General features: G+C 35.9%; 1 protein-coding gene across 2 annotated transcripts; it reads left to right on the top strand.

The window, feature by feature from the left end:
- The first annotated feature begins 258 nt into the window (after positions 1–258).
- etnppl (ethanolamine-phosphate phospho-lyase) lies at positions 259–21,580 on the top strand. 2 transcript variants are annotated; one of them, XM_088931248.1, is made up of 13 exons: positions 259–494; positions 4,944–5,062; positions 6,076–6,235; positions 7,193–7,267; positions 7,797–7,890; positions 9,990–10,106; positions 13,710–13,792; positions 14,497–14,722; positions 16,020–16,174; positions 17,164–17,253; positions 17,680–17,810; positions 18,765–18,841; positions 20,116–21,580. In XM_088931248.1, the coding sequence occupies exons 1-13, from the start codon at positions 436–438 to the stop codon at positions 20,257–20,259; spliced, it is 1,530 nt and encodes a 509-aa protein (XP_088787374.1). In that variant the 5' UTR covers positions 259–435; the 3' UTR covers positions 20,260–21,580. The 2 variants fall into 2 exon arrangements, with proteins under 2 accessions (XP_088787374.1, XP_088786571.1); XM_088930445.1 differs by lacking the exons at positions 18,765–18,841; positions 20,116–21,580 and adding an exon at positions 18,328–18,727 and having other exon boundaries at positions 354–494.
- The last annotated feature ends 975 nt before the right edge of the window (positions 21,581–22,555 follow it).

The raw sequence follows: 22,555 nt of genomic DNA, 5'->3' as shown, positions 1-22,555 counted from the left end.
TAGATTTCAATTTAAACGGAATGGGTAGCAACTTATTTTAAGTGCTATTCATATGGTCTGCTGTCTAACCTACTTAATGTTCATCGAAAACCTAGCTCTGGTAGATGACCTTTTCTCAAACTGTTGTAAAGTTTAATAATCTTTGTACAGTATTTACGTAACACAGTATCTAAACTGCAGTGCACTGCAATAACTTCATATAATCTTTGACAGACTAGTTCAGTCTGCTTTAATGCAATCGACGCGCTGTAGGTAAGGAAGATACCAGCGGGCGGCTGTACACTCATAAATGGGAGGGTACAAACCACACTGGTAAGGACCATAACGTACAGGTTATCAACACAGTCCGCAGATCACAGAGGCTCCTCTTTCTTGAACTTGGAAAACAGAAACAGAAGGTTTTGGTCCCTGCTGTATTTTAATGTGGGTTTCAAGATGTCAACAGAAACTTTAAACAAGAAGACAACACTTGAGCTGAGAAGGAGACACATTGGGTAAGAGTTTAAATCATGTGATTTATTAGTAGTAGTAGTGAAGAAAATTGACCTGAAAAAAATAAGTTCAGGTTTTTAATTCAGTTCTTCAAAACCTGGGATGACGATGCACCCCTATTTTCGCAATTTCGTTACGTTTCAGGATGGGACTGTAGTTCACTTTTACCCAGGCTTGAACTGTTGACAACACATACTGTAGATTACCTTGCGCTGTACGTAGTAGTTCAACTGCAGTATTCAATTGCAGTTCAATTGCCGGGTCTGCACAACAGCAGTACAGAAAATGATCAATCAGAGCATATGGAAAGTTTTCATCTGAAATTAACGATCCGATGTTGCGTTTTCCTTGGCAATGTTAATGTTGTTTTAATTACTGAAAACTGTAGTGCAAGTACAGCATAATGCCAGAATATTTCGTGGCTTGTTCTGTTCTTTACTTAATGCTATCCACCTGAGGTTTTCCATACACAACACATCATCCCTGTAGCAGTTACCTTATTGCTTTAAATGAGGAAAAGAGGAAAATAAATTCTAATTTTCTACGACTAGGACCTCTCAATAATCTAGTCATGGGATCCAAAGTCCAAGGTTCTCTAATTGGATGAACAGCCAAAATAAATTTTCTTACAGAGAATTTCGATAAGAGTGAAGGAAACATAGGCATTTAACAATTATAGCAATACGGATCTCAATATGATGTGGATTCGACAACAGCTGTTGTTTATCTTGGAGATTAGTAACAATTCACCTGTTATAAACCACAATACCAAGGGATAATAAACACTGATGAACTAAGATACCAACAAGATTAAAATGTACAGCTCAGCTCTTAAAAGACAGAATTGCATCACATAAGGAGCGCTTTGCAGAGCAGAGAGCAAGCACAAAATAATCTTTCACATTAACCTGTAACTGGACTTGCCTCAGTAAAGCCCAAAAGAATCAACACAAAATGTAAAAAATTACAGGTGGAAACAGTCATATCTCTGTACTAACATGGATGAGCTACCTGTACATAGGGAAAAGCATCCATTGTCCTTTTCAAACTGTGTTCAGGCTATCACACTCTTTAGTCTATCAGATTCCTGCGCATTATTGTTTATGAAATCAAATACAGTATAAACCTGCCCTGTATGCCTTTTGGCATGACAAAAGCCAAGTGACATTTATTCAGTTTTCAATCAGCTGAGGTTTTTCATTGTAAATGGAAGTTCTTAACTGAGGTTCAGTAGGAATACTTACAAACAAGCCATTTTCACTCAGCTGTTCTAAATCATAATGATTATCAATGTTCACTATATATATCATTCAGATTATATATTTCATGCAAACACCTCTTTTTTGTTTCATGCATTATTTATCTATATGTGGACTGTATTCCACACTTCAAAAACAGAAGGACAGAAAGGGCAAAGACAGGTGGGAAGAAAAAAAAAATCTATTCTACATATCATGCTTTCAAGCATTATTCACCTATATACAATATATACCATGTTCCAAACAACAAAGAAAGAGAAAACAAGATAGAGTTAACAAGAAAAATACTTACACATTATTCATCTATATGTGGACCATACTCTTAACTGCAATGACAGAAGGTTTAATCTCATTTCATCTCATGTATAATTAAACACATGGGCTATGCTCCTTATTCCTCTATGGATGACGTCGCCCAGCATGCAGCTACATACAGCTACAGATTATCAAAAGGACTCCTAGGTTGCCTCTTCTGCCACCCCTAAGACTTCCATTCTGCTTTGTCACCCTGTTTCTGTTTCTCTTAACATTCCCTCTTCTTGAAAGTCTGTCTGTGATTGTCCCTCTATTTGTTTAATATCTCTGCTTCTTCTGCTGTTCCTGCTGCCTCTTGTTTTCCTCAACCTCCTAAAAATTAATGTAATCTTTACTCTTCTGCACTCTCTTCTGCTTTCCTGTGCCAATGTGGCCTATTTGCCAGTTGTCTTTGGTGCCTTCCAGCCTAGGTTTCTCCTCTCTGCCCCTATTGCTCTGGATGCCATCCCATCAGTCCTGGGTCTGTCCAGTGTCCACTGTCCTGCCTCTGGCTCAGTCAGCAGGCATCCTACAGCACCTAATGTCTGCCTTTCCCCCTGCTTCTATCGCCAGTATCTGACCTGGCCCAATATCTTTGGCGCCTTAAGTCCCGGGTTTCTCCCACTCAGCCACAGTTGCTCTTGATGCCAACTCCTTAACACTGCTTCTGTCCAGGCTCTACCAGGCTCTGGCAGTACTACCATTGACATTTTTCTAGCTTCTCAACATCCAACCTGCACTGCTGATTATTTCCAAGCAGCCCTTTTACTGGCTGTTATCAAAGTAAATTCTCATCTCTTCTTGAAAAAGCAGTTCTTCAACCTTAAGTTCTTCATGGAAAACAACCAACTCACTGCACTTGTCATGCTGCCTGCTCTTTTCTTTTAGTTCTCCTGGTTTTGTCAACCTCATTTGAACTCTGTTCAACTGCAGCCACTTTCTCCCCTCTCTCCCCTCCTCTCCTCCTAATCCCCCTTGCTCCACACTCTTTCCCACTTTTCTCTATTTCAGGTTAAGCGTCTGTCTGACCTACTACACCTATGACCCAGCCTATCTTTGCTGTTTTGTCTCTCCCTTTTCCCCAGTTCTCTTGTTCTCTGTCCCCATAGGAAGCCGCTGGTCCCAGACTCTCACTCCACCCTGAAGATGTGAGCACGCAGCGTCAGTCTGAACTAGATCCAGGCCTCTTTGTTCACAGACCTCAACGTGCCTGGTGCCCATGCCCCTTCGCAGCCCTGGCTGATATGATGACCGATTCCCCCACCCCCTACCCTCCCTTATTTGGTGTCCAACTGGTGCTGAGTCCCTTGACTCTTTCCCCTCCAAGTTTCCATCTGTGAACATAGATAATATTTATTCTTTTTTCAAGGGTTCCTCTAGCAATCCATCCTCATCCATTCTGTTTTCTGACATGCATGCATCATACAGTACATACAGTATCTATGTAAAATCCACTCTACGAAGGTTCAAGTTATTATCATAAACACTTATTATTTACTTCTAGACTATAGTACTGTCAAATTTTGCAGCTGAACAAACTTCATTTTTAATCCGGGATCCTTCTGGGCGTTGTGACAGTGCTGAGATCAGATCAGTGATTGCTGAACAAATATCAGTACTGATCTTTGGTCAGCCAAAGTTAACTAGTGTGTACTGACCTCTTTCTCAGCTAGGTGAATGCCAAAGTGCACTATCCACTTATATTCATTATTTTGGCTTTATTAGAATTTGAACAAACTACTGAAATGGTATTATTTAACAGAACTTCAGGAGGAGGTCAAAATCTAATTTCTGACTTCCACGCTTCTACAGTACAAATAACTTCTCGTTGTCTGTTCACAACTCGGTGGGTATCTTTTCTAGCACCCCATCCTTACATTCCACCTGCACCGTTGCACCTCCCTGGTTCATGAAGTGATGGAATGTTTATTCACACTTTTTTGTCACGGCTCTTATCCTCTATTTCTGAATCTTCTATTAGCTTTCTTTTTAATTTGACATGACGATTTACTGCAATGGGTTTGGACAGAATTTGAACCACAGTTGGTTTATTTGAAAGTAAAAGAGACACTCAAATGTTTGAAAATCTCAAAAAAAGAACTCTAAATGTTTAAATTTGAAGTGGGAGATATTTGTCTCTCCATCCCTATTGAGGAAGACACTCCTGGTAAAGAAGCTTGTGTGTGTTGTTGTTGTTGTGTTTGAGCCCTGGATAGGATGCTAGTCCATCGCAGATCTCAAACACAACAACACATGTACAATCTAGATACACCAATCAGTATGTCTTTGGAAGGTACAGTAGTAGAAAAATGGAGCAGCTGGATAAGCAAAGGAACACAGGGAGATCATACAAATTACACACAAAGAGTCCTAGTCTGGAAATAAATCCAAACCCAAAAATGTGAGACATACTGTACAATGCTACCATGCCAGCCAAAGCCTGTTCACAAGAAAGTCACATTGCCATGCCATTTAATATAAAAGTATTTGTCTACTGAAGCTGTCACAAAACATAGAATTCTGGTTCTGAGTTGAATATTTTCTGCCCAAATCCCTTCTGATTCATGAAGGTTTTCTGCAGAACTCCTTCAAGTTTTCTAGGGAACATCCCACAGGTATCATTTAACATCAAATTAATTTGGAAGGTTTTCTGGCTTTTAAGTTTGCAATCTGCAAGATTGTGCTTTCTAGCATGCCTTGCAATATGCAAGATTTCTGCATTGTTTTTGGGCCAACATGTTGAAACTCCAGTATCTGTGACAAAAAATAAATAATCAAATTGTGTAAGATGGTGCCATAACCAAGAAATGTAAATCACATTAAGAAAATATTAAGACATTCTTTGTCTAATCTGAGAAATACATTGTTAAATATGTGTTGTACTTAACCTTTATTTAGGCCATCCTGCAAAGTTTTCTTCAGCCATGATCCCATTAAGATAGTCCGCGCAAAGGGCCAGTACATGTATGATGAGAGGGGAGAGAGATACCTGGACTGCATCAATAATGTTGCTCATGGTAAGCAGAGCCAGTTCACACTTATTGATACATACTGCATACTGTACAATGATATGTGTTCCTGTGATTTCACTTTGATCTTCGTCAGCCTCTAAAGTTATCGCACTATTGTGGGATTTGTTGTTTTTTCTTGGATGCCTGGTGGAGGGTATTTTTCTGTAATAATGAGCATGTTAAGTTTCCTTCCAAACAGAGAGAAGGTCTGAGGTATATACAAAATGAATACAATAATGCAAAGAATTCAACAGAAAAATGTGCATGATACTATCATCTTCCACCACAAACATAGCTGCAGGTTTTTTAGTCATCTGACAGTAAATGAGTGTTTTGTAGTTATTTGAACAGGCTGAAACTATTCAGAATATAGGATTATAGAAATCTTTTTTAGATTTCCTACCTCCACCCCAACTTCAACCATTGCAGCATCCTCCCTGGTTCACTTCTCATTAGTGTGGGGGGGGTTTTGACAGCGCTGACCTTTGGCCAAAGCCAAAGTATTATATATGCTAATCATTTATATTCATAGTTATTAGAATTCGACTGAACGCAAAGAAATGCAGCTGTCGTGCTTCAGTTGTTTCCCACAGCAATCCTTCACCTTTACATAAAAACCTCCCATGTGCTTAAAACATTCCTACACAGACATTTCGCACTTGACATTAGATTTCAAGGGAAATTTTCCAAACGTTTCAGATAAAACTTGCTAAGACAGCAAGTCTTAAAACTATACTGTATATTTAAATATTCCTTAACAAAAAGTGTTAAAAAATAATGTCAGCTATGTATTAATACTGCCTGTGTGCATTAAAAATACTGCTTTTAATATTTTTATACAATACTATAAAAAACTAAAATATACATAACATAGAGTTACATCCAGACAAACTTGTTTGTTTTTTTACTGTTTCAATATCTTTTAATTTGTCTAGTATTTTCCAGATATTGATTTATACTGTATGTAACATGTAATTATTTATCACAATGCAACAAAAAAGACACATTATTTATTTCAGTGGGGCACAGTCATCCTGATGTAGTGAGAGCTGGTGCCAAACAAATGGAGCTCCTGAACACTAATTCCCGATTCCTGCATGACCACCTTGTCCAGTATGCCCAGCGGCTCGTAGCCACCCTACCAGACAAACTCTCGGTTTGCTATTTTGTGAACTCGGGGTATGTCTATGTGCTCTTAGCATTTTTACTTCTGGGTTATAAATCTTAAATAATTCCTTTAAAAATCCTAAGCATATCATAACATGTATTATTACAAAAATGTGAAAAATAATATAATTGAGAATTTTATTTCTTGTTCCACTGAGAATTGGCCTCATGGAAGGTATTCACTTGATTTGGGAAATAAATCAACATTCTGGCACTATGGAGATGAAAAGTCCAACATACAACAAATGTGGACATGCAGTTTACTTTTAAACTGTTTTGTGCAACAAACGCAATGGTGTCTCAGAAATTTACAGTATTACTGTTTTACAGGCATTCAATTTTAGTTATTGTCTCTTGAAGTGATAACTGGTTTTGGGATTATTTTTAACTGTAAATGATATTTTAGGGAAAAGTAATATTGTCTAAAGTCTATATTGCAGTGTAACGAGCATGGTTGTACTTCAAATATAGGTTCTAGTGTTATTAATCACTCCTGCCACCAGCTTGAGTACAATATATAAAAGGTAAAAAATGAAAACACTAACAGATGTGGGAATACAGAATAAAGTTATTTGGCTTCATATTCATATGTAAACTATTTGGGGGTTGAAAGATAAATAAGTAGCAGATTACTACTAATAAACAGTTTATTGTTTTTATTTGATTTTATTGTTTTATTTAAAACATGCAAATAAGATACAATTCATACAAACTAATGTTAATGGACTACAAAGTGGAGCAAAAACACCAACTCCTTATCCTCCTATTAGACACACTGCAGCTGAATTGTCACACTGTTTCACATCTCTCAAAGTAACACTCTAGGAAGAAGATTTACAGTAATTATTGTAGCTGAGTCTATTGTATGTCCTGTGATCTGCAAAATTGGGTAATGAAAGGCTGTTGAAGACAGCCTTGAAGAACTGTGATTCCACAGTTTAGCGCTTCTAAACTTTTTTTTTTATTCAGTTCAGAAGCTAATGATCTGGCTCTTCGTCTGGCAAGGCAGTACACGAGGCACAATGGCATCATAACTCTGGACCAGTAAGTCAGAAGTGCATCTCTTTAATCTCTAACAGAAATACGTTTACAGCTAAAACAAGATGAATGTACAAAGGTGGGGTACAAAGGTAGTGCAGTAATCTTATCTGAAAACACATCTGTTTTCAATTGATGCCAAAATCAATATTTGTCCAATTAACATATTTTATTTTTGGATCTTTCTTTGCAGTTTTTACTGACACTTATTTCAGTAGTGAAGGTTTTCATTCTGAGCAGTAACATTATAATTAAAATATTCACTTTTTAGTTTTGGTCTGAATGTTGCTTTTGTTTATTTTAAAACATTTCGGCTTGAAGCTGTATGTTGTACAGGCACAGTTACAGATCACAAGATTGTAAAAAGAAGAGGCTATACAAATGCAGCGAATTACTGTTAAAGCTCCTCTGATACATTAACTTTCATCCTGTATTTATTTTGGTTCAGTTCTGATTCAGTTTAAAATCTAACCAATGCTGATTGATGAATAAATGTTTTGAAGCTACAGATTAAATTTAACTGCCTTCATTGCAGTGCATATCATGGCCACGTTTCATCCCTCATTGATATCAGCCCATATAAGTTTCAGCAGCTAGGAGAGCATCAAAAAAAGGATTTTGTGTATGTGGTAAGTACTGCATTAGTGTGGGATTTTACTGAACATGTTCTAAAATATCTTTCTGACACTGGAGCTCCTAGTGTCTTCAAGGGAATAATGTTCATCAGCCTCATTTTTCCATCCCTTGTCGCTTTTCCTTTTTGTTATCTAAGTTGTTTATGCGTTAATGGGTATTTGCCATGCTAAGTATTAACTGCACTAAACCATCTGAGAGGAATTAATGCATGAAATTCTATTCATGCTGCACTGCCTTAAACAGATAATGTTTTACTAACAAAAGCAATCTGAAAAACACAGAATGATGCTGATCCTCCTCTGTGGTGAGCATCCTAGGAAATAGCTTTTAGAAGTTATTTCTGCTCAAATAGACCCGCTCAGCATGAAAAATAGCAGTAAGAGCAGAAACAACAACAGAATGCTTTGCAGGACAAAAATAACCATTAGGAAATTAATTTAAATAAAAGTAAACAAAAGATGTTTTTTGTAGAGGTCTGCCTTAAGCTTTTACCAAAGTATGGGAACATAAAGAAAAACTTTCTTTTCTGATATTTTTGGTTTATCTAAGCATGCAGTAGTAGACAGGAAGAGGACAATCAGAAAAATTAAAACACCAGTGTAAAGTCACTTGACATAGAGTCTACCAATGTCTAGAATTCTGCAGGTGGGATGTGGTACCATCCTTCTTCACAAAAGTCAATCAGCTCACACCTGTTCAATGGATGTGGTCATTTTCACAGGCATTGTTCCACAATATCTCATAAAAGCTAGATTGTGTCCCAGATAAGATAACTTAGAAGGCCTTGATATGTGGATAATATCAATGTCATGTTCATCAAATAATCAAGTGACCACATGTGCTGTGTGGATTTGGACATTGTCATCCTTGAAGACACTCCTCCTAGCAGGAAAAGAATGCTGCAACAAGAGAGAAGATGGTCACTCAGTATTATTAACTAGAAATTAGTTTTGATATTATCCTATAAGAAGATAAGTGCATGTTAGCAATGCCAGGAAACTGTGCCCCACAACGTTATGAAATAACAGAACTCTTCGTTGTTGGAACCAAGTACTCAGGGCTGTAGATTTCTTTAAGATGGCACTGCACATGCAGTGTTAAATTTGTCAAGATATGTTATATTATCTTATTTGTTAAATTAGTTAAATATTTTTATTAAACATATTTAGTTAAATTAGTTAAATATGTTTATTAAATTAGTAATTTGTGTATGTTTAAATATTTACTTGAATCTGAAATTTCAAGTTTGGTCATTTTAAGGCCTAGCAGTGAATTAAAAGGTCTCACTGTATAAAAATAACAAGAAATAAATCCAATCATCAAAGAGAAACATTACTATGCCTCAGGCATTATTTTTCTCAGAGAAAATTTCTCAGTTGAAAGCTGGAAAGATACTCAAAAATGATTTCATGATTAATAATGACACAAAATCAGAAAACAGGTTATGAATGTTTAATGAAAGGCTAGGCATAAAGCGTTTAGATTTCACCTTGCTGAGGGGCAAGGAAGACAGGGCCCTCATTCAGCGTGAAATAAACCTAGGGGTTCCTGCAAAGGTGTGGATGGATTGAAGGAGAGATGTAAAAGAAAATGAGGAGAGAGGCTTTCTGTGATTTTTATAGGATTTTAGGAAGTGATTTCACGGAGGAGTACAAGTTAGACCAGCAGAGATGCAGGGGAAATCACTTCTCATTATTCTTCTGCAAATTTCATTAAAACCTCTATTGTAGACTCAGGAAAATCCAATTAGTTATCTAATTTTGATTACTAAGACTAAGGTTATTGAATAAAGCTTACCTGATATCTGCTTCTTGACAAAAATGTCCTAGTTGCTGCAATTTGCCACTTCCTTCTATGAGCACATGCAAGGAATTATATTTAGTAGTAAACCACTTCAAGAATATCTACTGCACTGACAAGCTGTTAAGAGCTTTCATTATTCATTAATATCATCACCGTTGTTTGATATATGAACCTTCATATTCATGCATTACCATTTAAAAATGATTTAATTTTTCTATCAGTAGTGAACAATTATTGTTGTTATTATTATTATTATTATTATTATTATTATTATTTGCTTTCATTCTAGGCTCCTAGCCCTGACATTTATAGAGGAAAATACCGGGAGGATCATCCTGACCCTGCCACTGCTTATGCTGATGATGTCAGAGACATTATTTGTGATGCCCACAGGAAAGGACATAAGGTGTGCTTCCGTTCACATGCATTCCTGTCTTTAGGGATTTACTGAATTCATTCAGATAAGGTGTATGTTGGCAGTAGATTTACATGGCAGTGTACATTGTTTTGTTCTAAGACGGGGTCTTTTTCTTTGCTTAAGTTGTTTAAGTATCATGAAAACAGTGTTGCAATAACCAAAAAATCAGTAACATTATGTAAAAAAATAGTAAAAGAATCCATCATTCACTGGTCTGACGGAAGTGTCATTTCCACTTACCAAACTTACACATGCCCTTCAATATGTCTACATATGGATAAAATTAAAGGGTTAACAGTTATTGGAATCTCTTTTATTATTGTAATTTAAAGGTAATTTCCTGGATGTGTGAATACTCTTTGGATGGTTATTTTGAACACAATCATGGCCTGGTGTATATGAAAGAGAATGTTTTGGAGAGCTGATGACACATAAAAGCATATTTAATTTTAATCTGTGGAAGAGTTGTTCCATGATAGCAGCATAAAAAAGTTTGCCACGTGCAAATGCACTTTTCTACAGAACGTACAATATGGTCAACAAAAAGTAACTTTAAAAAAATCTTTGATATATAGGGATAACATCCCCCTGCTTCTAATTCACTAGATCTAGTGCTACAAATTTAGTTGCAATGGATTACATACAGTACATGTATTAAATATATATATATTAAATTATATTAAATGTACATGTGTGCATATATTTTATCCACATGTGTAAACTGTATATGGATATGTATATGACAGTAAATTGCACACTTTTGGTTTAACAGACCATTACAGAGAAGGGTTGTCTGTTACTGCAGAAAGTCCATTAAATCACTGTCATTTTTTCAACTCTGAAACACACAATAATATGGGAAATATATACATATAGTACTATTTATAGAGTATGCTTTCTGGATCTTTTGACTTTTTTAACAATTACAGTCATCACAGCCAATGAAAATTGTGCCTATTACTTTTTTGTCATAAATACACAAGCTTTTTATTCCATGTGTTGTAAAAAAAACTGTATAAAATCTGATAAAGCATACAAAACACAACCAACACTTATAGTAAGTAATTGACCTACCCCCGTATGGCATTGATACTCCTGAATTTTAAACCTATGTAGTAATTATTTTTACCTTGTTTTAATTGTTGTTGTATTTCCCAGTCATTGCAGAGAAAGTCCAGTATTTCTGGCTTTATAGACAAAATTAATCATATTGTGTCTGTTAAATACGAAGTTTGTTGAACCTAGGGTTTACTGTAATATATTTAATGGCTAATATTTTTTACCATTAGTGTGGGAATGAGTTTGCATTATCTCTGTCTTATTTGGCATTTCTAGGATTCTATTGTAATGTGTTTTGCATTTTAGCAAGACATTTTTAATTTGCAGTGTTAGCAATGTTTTGAAATCTTTCCGAGGCTGTTAGCATAAAGGAGACAGGGCCCAGGTAATCTCAATCATTGCTCCATTCGTGGCACATATTTAGCTTCATTACATTCCATTTTGCTCTTCACCTCAAGATAACACATAATGAACTGTAGAGCATTTTCATTTATCTCTTCTTGGCTCATTCATTGAGGATCATGTAATAGGGTTTTTTGACAGTGATTAATATCAATACTTTGATATTGATCAAAGTAAAAATACACAATAATTTTATTTTAATCTAAGTGAAAGCTAGGTTCCCAAAAATGAAGGCTTCCAAGAAAGAGAAAAATTCAAAGTCATTTAAATTACACATTTACAAAACATGAAAGTTCAGAAATGATAGGACATTCAGGATTTCACTGGTCCATGTATTTTAGGTGTTAAGCCACAAAGATCATGAGTGGACAGCATAGGGGAGGTGGTGTAGTCAAGTCATAGTTTAGGAAAACAAAAATTCATATAGGATTATGAAAACAAAATTCAGATTATAATCGTTTTATGTGTGGTTCTTATCTCGTGGTATGTTTCTGTTAAGCAAAATAATGTTTCAAAACATCTATCGCTTACTTCTTTATGTACGTTTTATACTGTATATAGTTGCAATGACTCTGATATACAATTTACTTGAAACTTGTCTTTCCATTGTTTTGCACTAAAATCAAAGTTTAAGTTCATGAACAGGTGTTTCACACTTATTGAGGATCATCACCATGACATAGCCGACTATCTACATTAAAAAATGTAGAACAACAGTTCCAGTTGTAACAGTTCTATTTCGCATATCATTGTGACAGGACAAGAAGTGATACCCATAAACCATTGCGACTCTCTGCTGTTAACACACCTCCTAAACGTTTCTTCAGTTTATGCAATCATAAGTTGCAATTCTTTCCAATATTTTTCTAAAATTATGATGAAAAGAATAATATTTGCACAGAGTAAAAAGAAAAACTATAATTTTTTAACAAACAATTTATAAAGAAACCGTATTAATGCTATCCTACTGACCTACTAATTTCTCAACCAGTTTAGAATAATAATAGTTACACGTGAAAGCATTTTTACAAACATCACAATTCTCTTATTGTGATTTTGTTATTACATTTTCAGAAAAAATGTAATCTTTTAGCAATGACAGAAAAGAATATTTAAAACTGTTACCTGAATTAACATACGATTACTTGGGATAAAATTTAATTCAGTACAGTAAATATTAACGAAGTCGATTGAAGAAGTTAACTTATTCAAAGAAATATGTCTTTGGCTTTATTGACAAAAAGCTTTATTCTTCCCTTATTTAATAGTTATTAATCACAAAAAGAAAACCTTCCAACTGTTTTGTTTGATTCTTCTAGAAACTGAGCCTTTCAAAGCACCATGGATGTTACTTACAATTTATTGAGTCTTTACTGTTGGATAAACCTTTCTTCTTTTTTTTACCTGTTCCTTTTTTCTTCTCTCCTCCTACTGTTTGTCTTCACAGGCAGGTCCTGAAAGTGTTGTTCTCTGAGCAAGCGAAGGCCACCAACAAAAAGGCAATAGTGTGTATTGCACACTGCTTTGCAGTAGCTTGTGTCCTGCAGCTTTTTAAAGAAGGCTGCAGAGGTTCTGGCCTAACCCTCTATTCCAGGATGACCAGGCCTGGGGCTCTATTCCAGGACGACATCTCTGATGCAGCTCCTAGAAACTCAAAGAGACTATGCGGAAAGCAGAGTGTTAACTACTGTAACTGCTCACTTGCTTGACTGACAAGAGCTGTACCCTCTGAGGGAATTTTGCATTCCTGTAGATTTCCCAGATGAAGAAAAATGTAAGACTGTGGTGGATTGACTATTGTCTGAATTTGTGTTGTTAATTTTATTTAATGGTATTACGCCCTGCCTGTTATGTCTTGTGCTCAGTGGTTGTGTAACTACTTTTCTTCCTCCCCAGCAAAGAAATTCTGTCTTAGACATTTCTTCAGCTATTTTTTTAGTCTCTGAGGACCCTCTTGGAGGGAGGATGTCAGAAAAAGGACGTGGTGGTGACTTTTACAGGTGGCGCTCAAGTCCCTTGATACTAAAAGATGGCACAGTTATTATTTTCTTTTATTCGTGCTTAGAGTTTTTTAAACAATAGTCTTAGACATGGATGTGTGTAGCTTTCACGTCATCTTCTTTTGTGTAGATTGCTGCTTTTATTGCGGAATCCCTGCAGAGTTGTGGAGGTCAGGTTATTCCTCCAAAAGGCTACTTCCAGAAAGTGGCACAGTATGTATAAAAAAACTTGTTCAGTGTTCACCTATTTTGTTTGAAATTTGGAGTCCTTTATTAAAGACGTTCAAGTAGGTAGCTGTGTCAGCATGCGTAGGCTGCAAAGGAACAAGTAAAGGTTTATTCCACGTTGAAAAGAGAAGAAAAGAAACACATTTCACCAATAGAGCCTTCTTTGGGCTCCAAAGTCGAAACATTGTGTTTCTTTTCTTCTATTTTCAGCATGGAATAAACCTTTACTTGTTCCTTTATTAAAGACACTTACCTCACAAATCTTCCATTTAAAATATGTTTTATCTTCTCTCGTGTTTTTTTTCCTCTTGCTTTTATCATGTACAGTAGTATGGTAGGTAAATTGTGATAAAAATGTATTATGGATACTCTTCAAATGTATCTTTTTGTTCACAAATTCCTAACTACGTATCCTGTTGAAAAACCAAAATCTCATTATTAAGGGTAACTTTCAAATTATATTTTTCTCACAAAAGTGAGAAAAACTTGGGTTTATTTAAAAGTAAATGTATTACTCCTAAAATGTAGCCTGCTCTCAAAAGTATACGTGATCTTAGCATACACACAATACACTTAAAAAAAGTGATTGTTAAATCACTGACAGATGGAAGGAGTTCACATTTCGGGAATGACCAGCTCTTTACATGTAGAGGAGCACAGTGGGACTAGATTCTTGCTCTCCTTTTCAGGCACGTGCGGCAAGCAGGTGGGGTGGTTATTACAGATGAGGTGCAGGTCGGCTTTGGGCGTGTTGGAAAGCACTTCTGGGCCTTCCAGCTTCAAGGGGAAGACTTCGTTCCAGACATTGTCACCATGGGGAAGCCCATCGGCAATGGACATCCCATGTCTTGTGTGGTCACGACAAGGGAAATTGCAGAAGCCTTCATGTCATCTGGGATGGAATACTTCAACACGGTGAGTCCACAATGATAACTCCTTCTGATGTAATGTTTGGAGCCTACAGACCCTTTGTATTATATGATTATACTGATTCATTCCATGTGCACTTTTCCTTAACTCTGTCTCCACAAGCAGTGTGATGGAAACAGATACAAATATTGGGTTTTGAAGTGTGTGGCTAAGACACACACCTACATCATGCATGATACATGTAGGTTATTCTCAATTTGTAACAATCTCCTATGATAACAAGTCAGGCAAAATGCTGTAAAAGTCTGGGATAGCTGTACTGTAGCTCCTTCTGGATATAGGATTACACCTTGAGCAGTGCTAAGTTAAATGCCAAATCCAGCAAATGGCTGCACAACCAAATAAGCAGCAATAAAGTATAAATGATGTTTGACATCTTTAGATGGTATGTCTCATTCTTATATACATAGGGAACTGCAGATTGTGAAGAATATAAATGGACAGTGTTTTGATAGAATATAGGTGTTTGACACAGTTCCTTTTGTGCAGATATCCCCATCATCAAATTAACAATGTCACACGATCTAAAAAGTTAAATGCAAAAGGAGGGCTGGAAGTCATGGGTTCCTCAGAGCTTACATAGTTGAAAAAAGGCAAGCACCCCCAATACACAGCAGCTGATAATGTAAGGGCTTTGCCAGTCTTCATTCCCTGGTGATAGGAGATGGTGAAATTGAAGCAGGAGAAGAACGGGGTCTGGCAGCATGGAGGCTGACAGAGATTGCCAAAACCGAATGAAGACAAGCAGAGATTCAGGAAGAAAAATGGCAATTCTTCCAGAGCAGATGCAGACAGGGGCTGAGGGGCTGTACCATTGTACTGGATTCTTGCAAGGAACTGTGTCAGTAGTCTGGTGCTGAGAAGGAAATAGTCTAGTATTAAGCACATTACCTGAAAGTAGCTCCATGAGACAGAACAAGATCAGTGGCACAGTAGGGTTTAAGTAGTTTGGCCTGATGTATAAAGCACCCATTAATTGGATGAAGAAGGCTGGGGCAATTGGCTCGAGCAAGCCTGTATAGCCCCAGGGGGAATGTGACGTCTCATGGAAATATGCCCAGTTTCCAAGGAATCCGAGGGTTGTGAGCTCTGACTCACCCAGACATTACGGATAATACTTAACCTATTGCAAATTTAATCATACATAATCATCTATATCCACAGTGAAGAATTCACTTAAAAATCATCCTGTATAATATAAGGCTCTTTAATGAAGACTTTTCATTTAGACTGTTATTGTTCTAGCTTTCCAGAACTTTTCTCTTGTTTCTACTTTTACTAGTTTGGAGGCAACCCAGTTTCTTGTGCAATTGGGTTAGCTGTGCTTGATGTTATTGAGAAAGAGGATCTCCAAGGTAATGCTGACAGGGTGGGGAAGTACCTGACTGACCTACTCAACCAGCAGAAAGAAAAGCACCCGCTTATAGGAGACGTCAGGTAAGCAGAGCTGCAAGAGTCATTAACTGGTCTTAAAAAATTAATTTGTGTCATGTGTCATAGACCTCAGCACGGCAATTGGGATAATTCTTCACAGGTTATCATATCTTGTTGCAGGGATGGGAGGTCCCCAAGATACCTGTTATTCTGACCTGTGCTACAGAGAAAACACAAATTCTACTTGAGATAATGAAAGATTATTTTTGTCATCTTATCTAGTCATAAAAGCCATTCTAAACTGAAGTTCCCTCAAGTGAAAAACTAGACCGAGGGCATACAGGGTGTTTTATATTTACATGCACTCTGAGTATACTAATTATTTTTTTATTAAGACAAAAAGAAGCATTATGACCAACAACTGATATTTCTACTAATATAGAAATAAAAACAAACATTTGTAGGAGAAAATGTAACTGAGAAGGTGTTTCACTGGAATTTTGCAAAAAACATGCCCTGTTCTCAGTTATGGCTGTGTATTCTTATGATGTTACCCACATAATTTATTTTTTGCTCATTCAGGCATAAAAACCTCAACTGTTTATGGTGCTTCTTAGCTTTCCTTTATCTCCTTGTAGCTTCTGCCTGCCTGTTTTTGCCATTTCTTTACCCGTTTCTCTTCTAACATGTTTAGCCTAGCTGCTCTTTAATTTCAATTTCATTTCAAAATTGTGTTGAAAATCAAACCCTTCATCCACATCTCATCTGCCTGAGGCTTTTGCATGACAGCAAAGCAAGAAATGATACTGTTCCTTTATAGTTATACCTTGGATTGTAACTCGATCTCTTGTCAGCACAATGACAAAGCAGACCCAGTTTTTCACATTACTACCAAAATGTAGGCAAAAAAATAGACACATTGCAGCTAAAACTAAAAATAAAAAGTCAAGGGAAGGAACAAATTAAGAAAAACTCACAAAATTAGAAATGACAACGTGAACAATGAAAGCTTTTTCCATCAAGGTGTTGCCTTTTCTGTTGTTCTGTCTCAGGGGTGTTGGTTTGTTCATCGGTGTGGACTTGGTGAAGGACCGAATAAAGAGGACACCAGCCACAGCTGAAGCACAGGACATGATCTACAGGTGGGTTACATGTGAATAAAAGATTTGAAAAAAGATATTTGATTGTTCTCATGCCTGACCCCTATATTCTATAATAGTGCTAACTACATTAGTATTTATATTCCTGAAGGGTTAATTCCAAAAGATTCCCATGGTCACAAGTAACCCAGAGCCCAGATTTAATTATAAAACCAAACATTACCAGCACACTCTCTCATGTTACTCCACCTAATCAGTTCTGATGGCTTTTCAGGGGCAATTTCTGATAAAATGATGATGAACAAGCATTTAAACAACCTACACAGAGGGTAAAGCAAAGGTAAATTGGGTAACTTCTACAATAAAATATGCACTGAATGCCTATAGTCACCTTATTCTATGTTTTAGGAATGTTACATTGTGCTTACATTTGTATCTGTGTTTGATGGGAGACTTTTAACTCACCAGGCTTAAAGAACATAATATCTTGCTCAGCGCTGATGGCCCTCATAGGAATGTTTTGAAATTCAAGCCACCAATGTGCTTCTCTGAAGAGGATGCCAAGTTTGTGGTGATTAACATAGATGAAATTCTCACAGGTATGAAATATATTCTGGTAAACAATTACTGCACCTCCTTTCATGACACAAAAATGTAGACATCCTGTATTTGAAAATAAAACTGCTTTAAAGTACAATAAATATCTCGTTGTGTTTTCTATCAAAACAAGATGATCTTTTCTCATGCTGTAAAATATTTTAATTTGTAATTATCTTTCTGCTATTTTATTATTTTGAATATTCTAATTATCCTCGATTAATTATATTTTTTAAACCATACTTAAGATAGGGACTGAATACTGAGGAAAGAAGTTAGGTAAAACAAAACACAAAGCTGGTGGTCTGAGCTAAGATAGCATCAATATCATTACCTATTCTCTGTGTACAGGTGACTAGTATTCCTTCATTGAATTACTGAAGTGAATTTAATCCTTCGCTGCAAAATAAATTAAGTGGAAAATTAAAATGCATCCACTGAATGAAAACCAGATGTTCTAAATATAAGCCACCTGTTGAGATAAGAGTTGATACAGTTCTCCCTTGTCTCTGGGCTTAGACTAGAGAGCATTAATGACTGCTTCAGTGGCCTCACAGACTCAGCAAAAGAAGGTTTGTATGGACTGATTGACCTACACATGAACCCTAGTAACAAGTACCTGGGAAGACCAGGGACTAAAAGTACTTTCACCACCTGTTATGGTTGAACAAATTGGTTGTATACTCTGATTAGCTTCCTCAGATGAAGAGGATAAAATAATACCTGCTGAACAAAATAATTAATCTTCCATAGAAACAGGAAAGAGAAATAGTTGGACATTGAGAAATGCCTAATTACTTTACTAATCAGATTTGAAAGAAAAACATCTTGCAGGTTGTGTTTATTAAATATCATTGAGATCAGTATGGGGAGCAAAGTATCAACATTTTTTTTCAGTCACTGTGTATCACCTGCACCTTAATGTTATAACTAAAAGGTTCTGGTTTCCATTTCAGACATTGAAGAAACAATCAGACAACAAATGGACCACTGCAGCACAACTAACTGTGAAAATGGAACCAACAAAAGAAGGGTAAAATACATTAATTTAAGCAATCTGTCACAAAAGGCTAGAGAATATAGCTAGAAAATTCAGCAAATCAATCTTGGGAGAGCCATTGCAATGAACACAAAAGTCTTAGTTTAGTCTATTTTTGTTTCAATTTTTTTTGGGGGGGAGAACAACCTGGTCTGGTCTTGGCTCCAACTATAAACCATCATTCACAAACAGGCAAGAGTCAAGTATATAGAGGAGCATGAACAGGAGGCATAGTGTGTGCTGCAAGCAGGGGAATGTAGCCAAAATGCAGTCCAGTGTTAAGTCCAATACTGGTGAGGTTCAAAGCTGGGTTGACACAGAAGCACAGTACAAAGGGAAATCCGCACTCAAAACTGAGGGAAGGGTCCATAAACTAAGAAACACTCTAAAAAGCAAAAGAGTAGAACCCAATGAATGTAATAAGGGTGAAGTGAGGGTCCAGAATCCAGGAAACAAACAGCGAGAACTAAGAATTTAGTGTGAAGCTAAAAGCCTAGCAAACTATGACAGGGGTCATAAGCTCTGTCAGATCACAGCTGAAGTAGCTTGAACCACCTGAGGTGGGAGTGGTAATACATTGCCTCCAGGTGGTGTGAGGCTCCTCTCAGATTAATATCCAAGGCAACCAGAGCTGAATGACAAGTGAATGTAGGTGTGGCTGGCTACCATGTAAATACTCACTCCACAGCGCAGCAGTAGAAGTGAGCATGACACTATGAAGTACTCTGTTTTGCTGCCCTTGATATTTTAATTGAGATCAGTGTGCAAATTAGTGCCACCTTCACAAAAATGAAGCACTTTTTCTTAAGTACCTCACAAATTATACATATTTTTTATAAATAAATGCACTGACTTTCTGAAACATTTGGAATTTTGTTTTTAGCATTGCAATGTATCATGCTTTTACAAATGGGAAAGCTTGAAGGTTTAGGGGAATTAGGTATCTTAGTTTTTTTAAGAGGTCAGGTACAGTATGTCTGAAAGAGGTGGCCACAAAATTCCATATACATTTAAGAACAAAGTTAAATGCTGATGATCCATTAAAATGGATTTCCAGAAAATAAAAACATAATCATATGCTCTATTTTTCTTCTTCATTTCTTCATTTACTGAAACATTACTTTCACAATTTGCTTTACCTAATTGCTAACAGCTTTGTAGATTTAATTACCACTTACTATAATTTATTTTTGTTCTGCAATCATCAGATTTGTAAGATGCTACAGTCAAGGTTTTAGGAATTAATTTAATATGTTAAATTTTTGTAGATGCCATTCAGCATCAGCGAACACACTAGTGAAGGATCTGAGCATCAGGACTGTGTGAATGGAGGACATTTGAATGGATCTGCAGGCAGTCAAGACATCTCATTTTCCCATGATGCAATGCCTAAGAAAAGATTAAGAACATAACGCAATGTTACTTGTAAGCATATTTTTCTAAGAGATATTTTGAGAATCATGGAGCATTATCTATAAAATCTATGGAATAAGATGTGTGGTTCAGATTAATTATACAGAAACAATTATAGGTCTAATGAAAAATGATGACTACATACAGTATGTCATTTTAGAACTTTTGGAATTTTAGGTAAGATGTTATGTTCTTATATTTTTAAAATACCATTTGCCTTATGTAACTTTATACCAGAACAAAAACACTTTCTCATGTATTTTTATTTGTAAGACTAATTGTAAGCAGAAAAACATCATTTTAGTGGGAGGCTTTGAAAATAACTTTAAAGATATGTAGAGCTCTGATTGTTAAGTACAGTACCTAAATGATTGGGAGACCTTGAGAGGGAGAAAGAAAACCCTTTTAAATGTGTTCTTTGTAGGTGTTACAAATACATCTATGTTATGTTTATATGTTAAACCTCTGCTGGGAATATAAAATTCAATCTGCTGATTGTCTGGATAAGTCTTGAAGTGCATATTGTGCCATTATGTGTTTGTGTTGGAGAACTGTCCTCACTCAACTTGAACGGCTCTGTTACTGCTCTTTTCCAATGTTGGGCTCTGTAAGAGCAGTCTGGACTTTTATACTGCCTGTGATGTTCCTAATTTTCTGGGGCAAAATGTGATGACTTATCTGATAGCACATGGTAATTAATGCTGCTATGCCCATATACTGTATATGATTCCCACTGTTCAGGGTAGGTAATTAATAATTAACCTGTCTCTATTGTTTTTTCTCTTGCTTTTGTTTTATTGTCAAGCACCTTGAGATGATGTTTCATGAAAGGTGCTTTATAAAATAAAAATTAGTATTATAACTATTGTATTTACTGTTCTACAGTATATAGCGATACACTATAAAAGACTAAAAAGTGGATTTTTCAAAAGTAACACAATGAAATATCCAGATAATCTCCAAATATCTGGCACAAATATCCAGTGCAGTAAAGTCTTACATGAAAATGCCTAGTCTTACAAAAAAATCCTTACATGAAAATGCCTAGTTTTGGATACAAAATTAAGAAATCTGTTTTCCTGAGATCTGTTTTTACTTGAATTATATTAAGGCAATAATTTCATCATTTGGTGGTGAATGTCACTTTCAGTTTACATATTCTCATCATGTATCACTTAGACTCATGAACAAAGAGGGTGTTTGGGATTTTGTTTAACTCTCTAAAACAGTGTCAATTCAATTTAAATGGCATTTGTTTTAAAGCTGAAAGCTACAGTATGTTACAAATAATGCTAAAAAACAAATAAATCTCAATTATACTATAAACATATTTTTATTTTTTTCAGTGCTATTGTTTTTTATTTCTGTGCTCTATTCCTTTTTATAAAATCACGTACCAAGCAAAGTAATCATCAAAGGTCACATAAGAACTGCATTGAAATGAATATATACAGTATCCTGTAACTTGCTGTTTAGACTGTTTATTCATGGTATACTGATTTACTGTTTTAATGTACTGTACCTATATGAAGTCACACAGTGGCAGTGTGTGCATGACTGAACATAACAAATCAAAGGGAAAAAATGTATTGAGCAACTTTACTTGGAATATGGATAGAATGCATTGGTCTAGTCTTCTGAATTAATTTACATGATAAATCAGCAATAACATTCCAAATACACGAGTAAGAGATCTATCATATACTGTAGATTGTTCTGTCATGCCTAGAACTGCAGAACAGAACCCAGACTGAGCATCTGTTCTGAACCCTGGCATTTGAAACTACAAGGACTCTACAATGTTGCTGAGCAAGAATATTAATAGACTACTGCAGTGTTAACAGTAGACCAGAAAATCACTTTTTTCCATTATAGGCTTGTGCGGTAGGATGACCAATTTTTTAAAGCTTCAAGTTTATCCTCTCTAAACTAATTGACAGACCATTTGTGGGCACTTCAAAGGATTTGCTTATCTCAGCAGGAAGAAGGCAGTACATTTAGTAGAAAGAGAAATAATTCTATTCTGTTAGAGTATTATCAGATTGTAATTTATTCACTTAGAGTTTTAAATTCGAATCTTCCTTTTTTACTTTTCTCAGATATCACAGTCTTTAAAATTGTATACTTCATGATATTCTTTTTTCAAAATACTGAAACAAGAATAAAAGAAAAGAAAGGAAAAGTTAAAAGGTAGCCACACAATACTGTTATGTGAAAAAGGAATATGGAATTTAAAAAGTAAAATATAAAGGTATACAAGATGTAAGAACTTTTCTGAACATTTTTGGGAAGATT

This window comes from Atractosteus spatula, chromosome 1 (assembly GCF_055471065.1).
Source record: "Atractosteus spatula isolate fAtrSpa1 chromosome 1, fAtrSpa1.hap1, whole genome shotgun sequence".
Classification (NCBI taxonomy): Eukaryota; Metazoa; Chordata; class Actinopteri; order Semionotiformes; family Lepisosteidae; genus Atractosteus; species Atractosteus spatula.
This window is presented reverse-complemented; position numbering and strand designations above follow the sequence as displayed.

Bases quoted from the DNA above. Each gene is read 5' to 3' on its own strand.
- etnppl (XM_088931248.1), top strand. From the start codon at position 436: ATGTCAACAGAAACTTTAAACAAGAAGACAACACTTGAGCTGAGAAGG. The intron at 6,236-7,192 runs GTATGTCTATGT...TTTTTTATTCAG, and splicing joins TGCTATTTTGTGAACTCGGG to TTCAGAAGCTAATGATCTGG. The intron at 16,175-17,163 runs GTAAGCAGAGCT...GTTCTGTCTCAG, and splicing joins CCGCTTATAGGAGACGTCAG to GGGTGTTGGTTTGTTCATCG.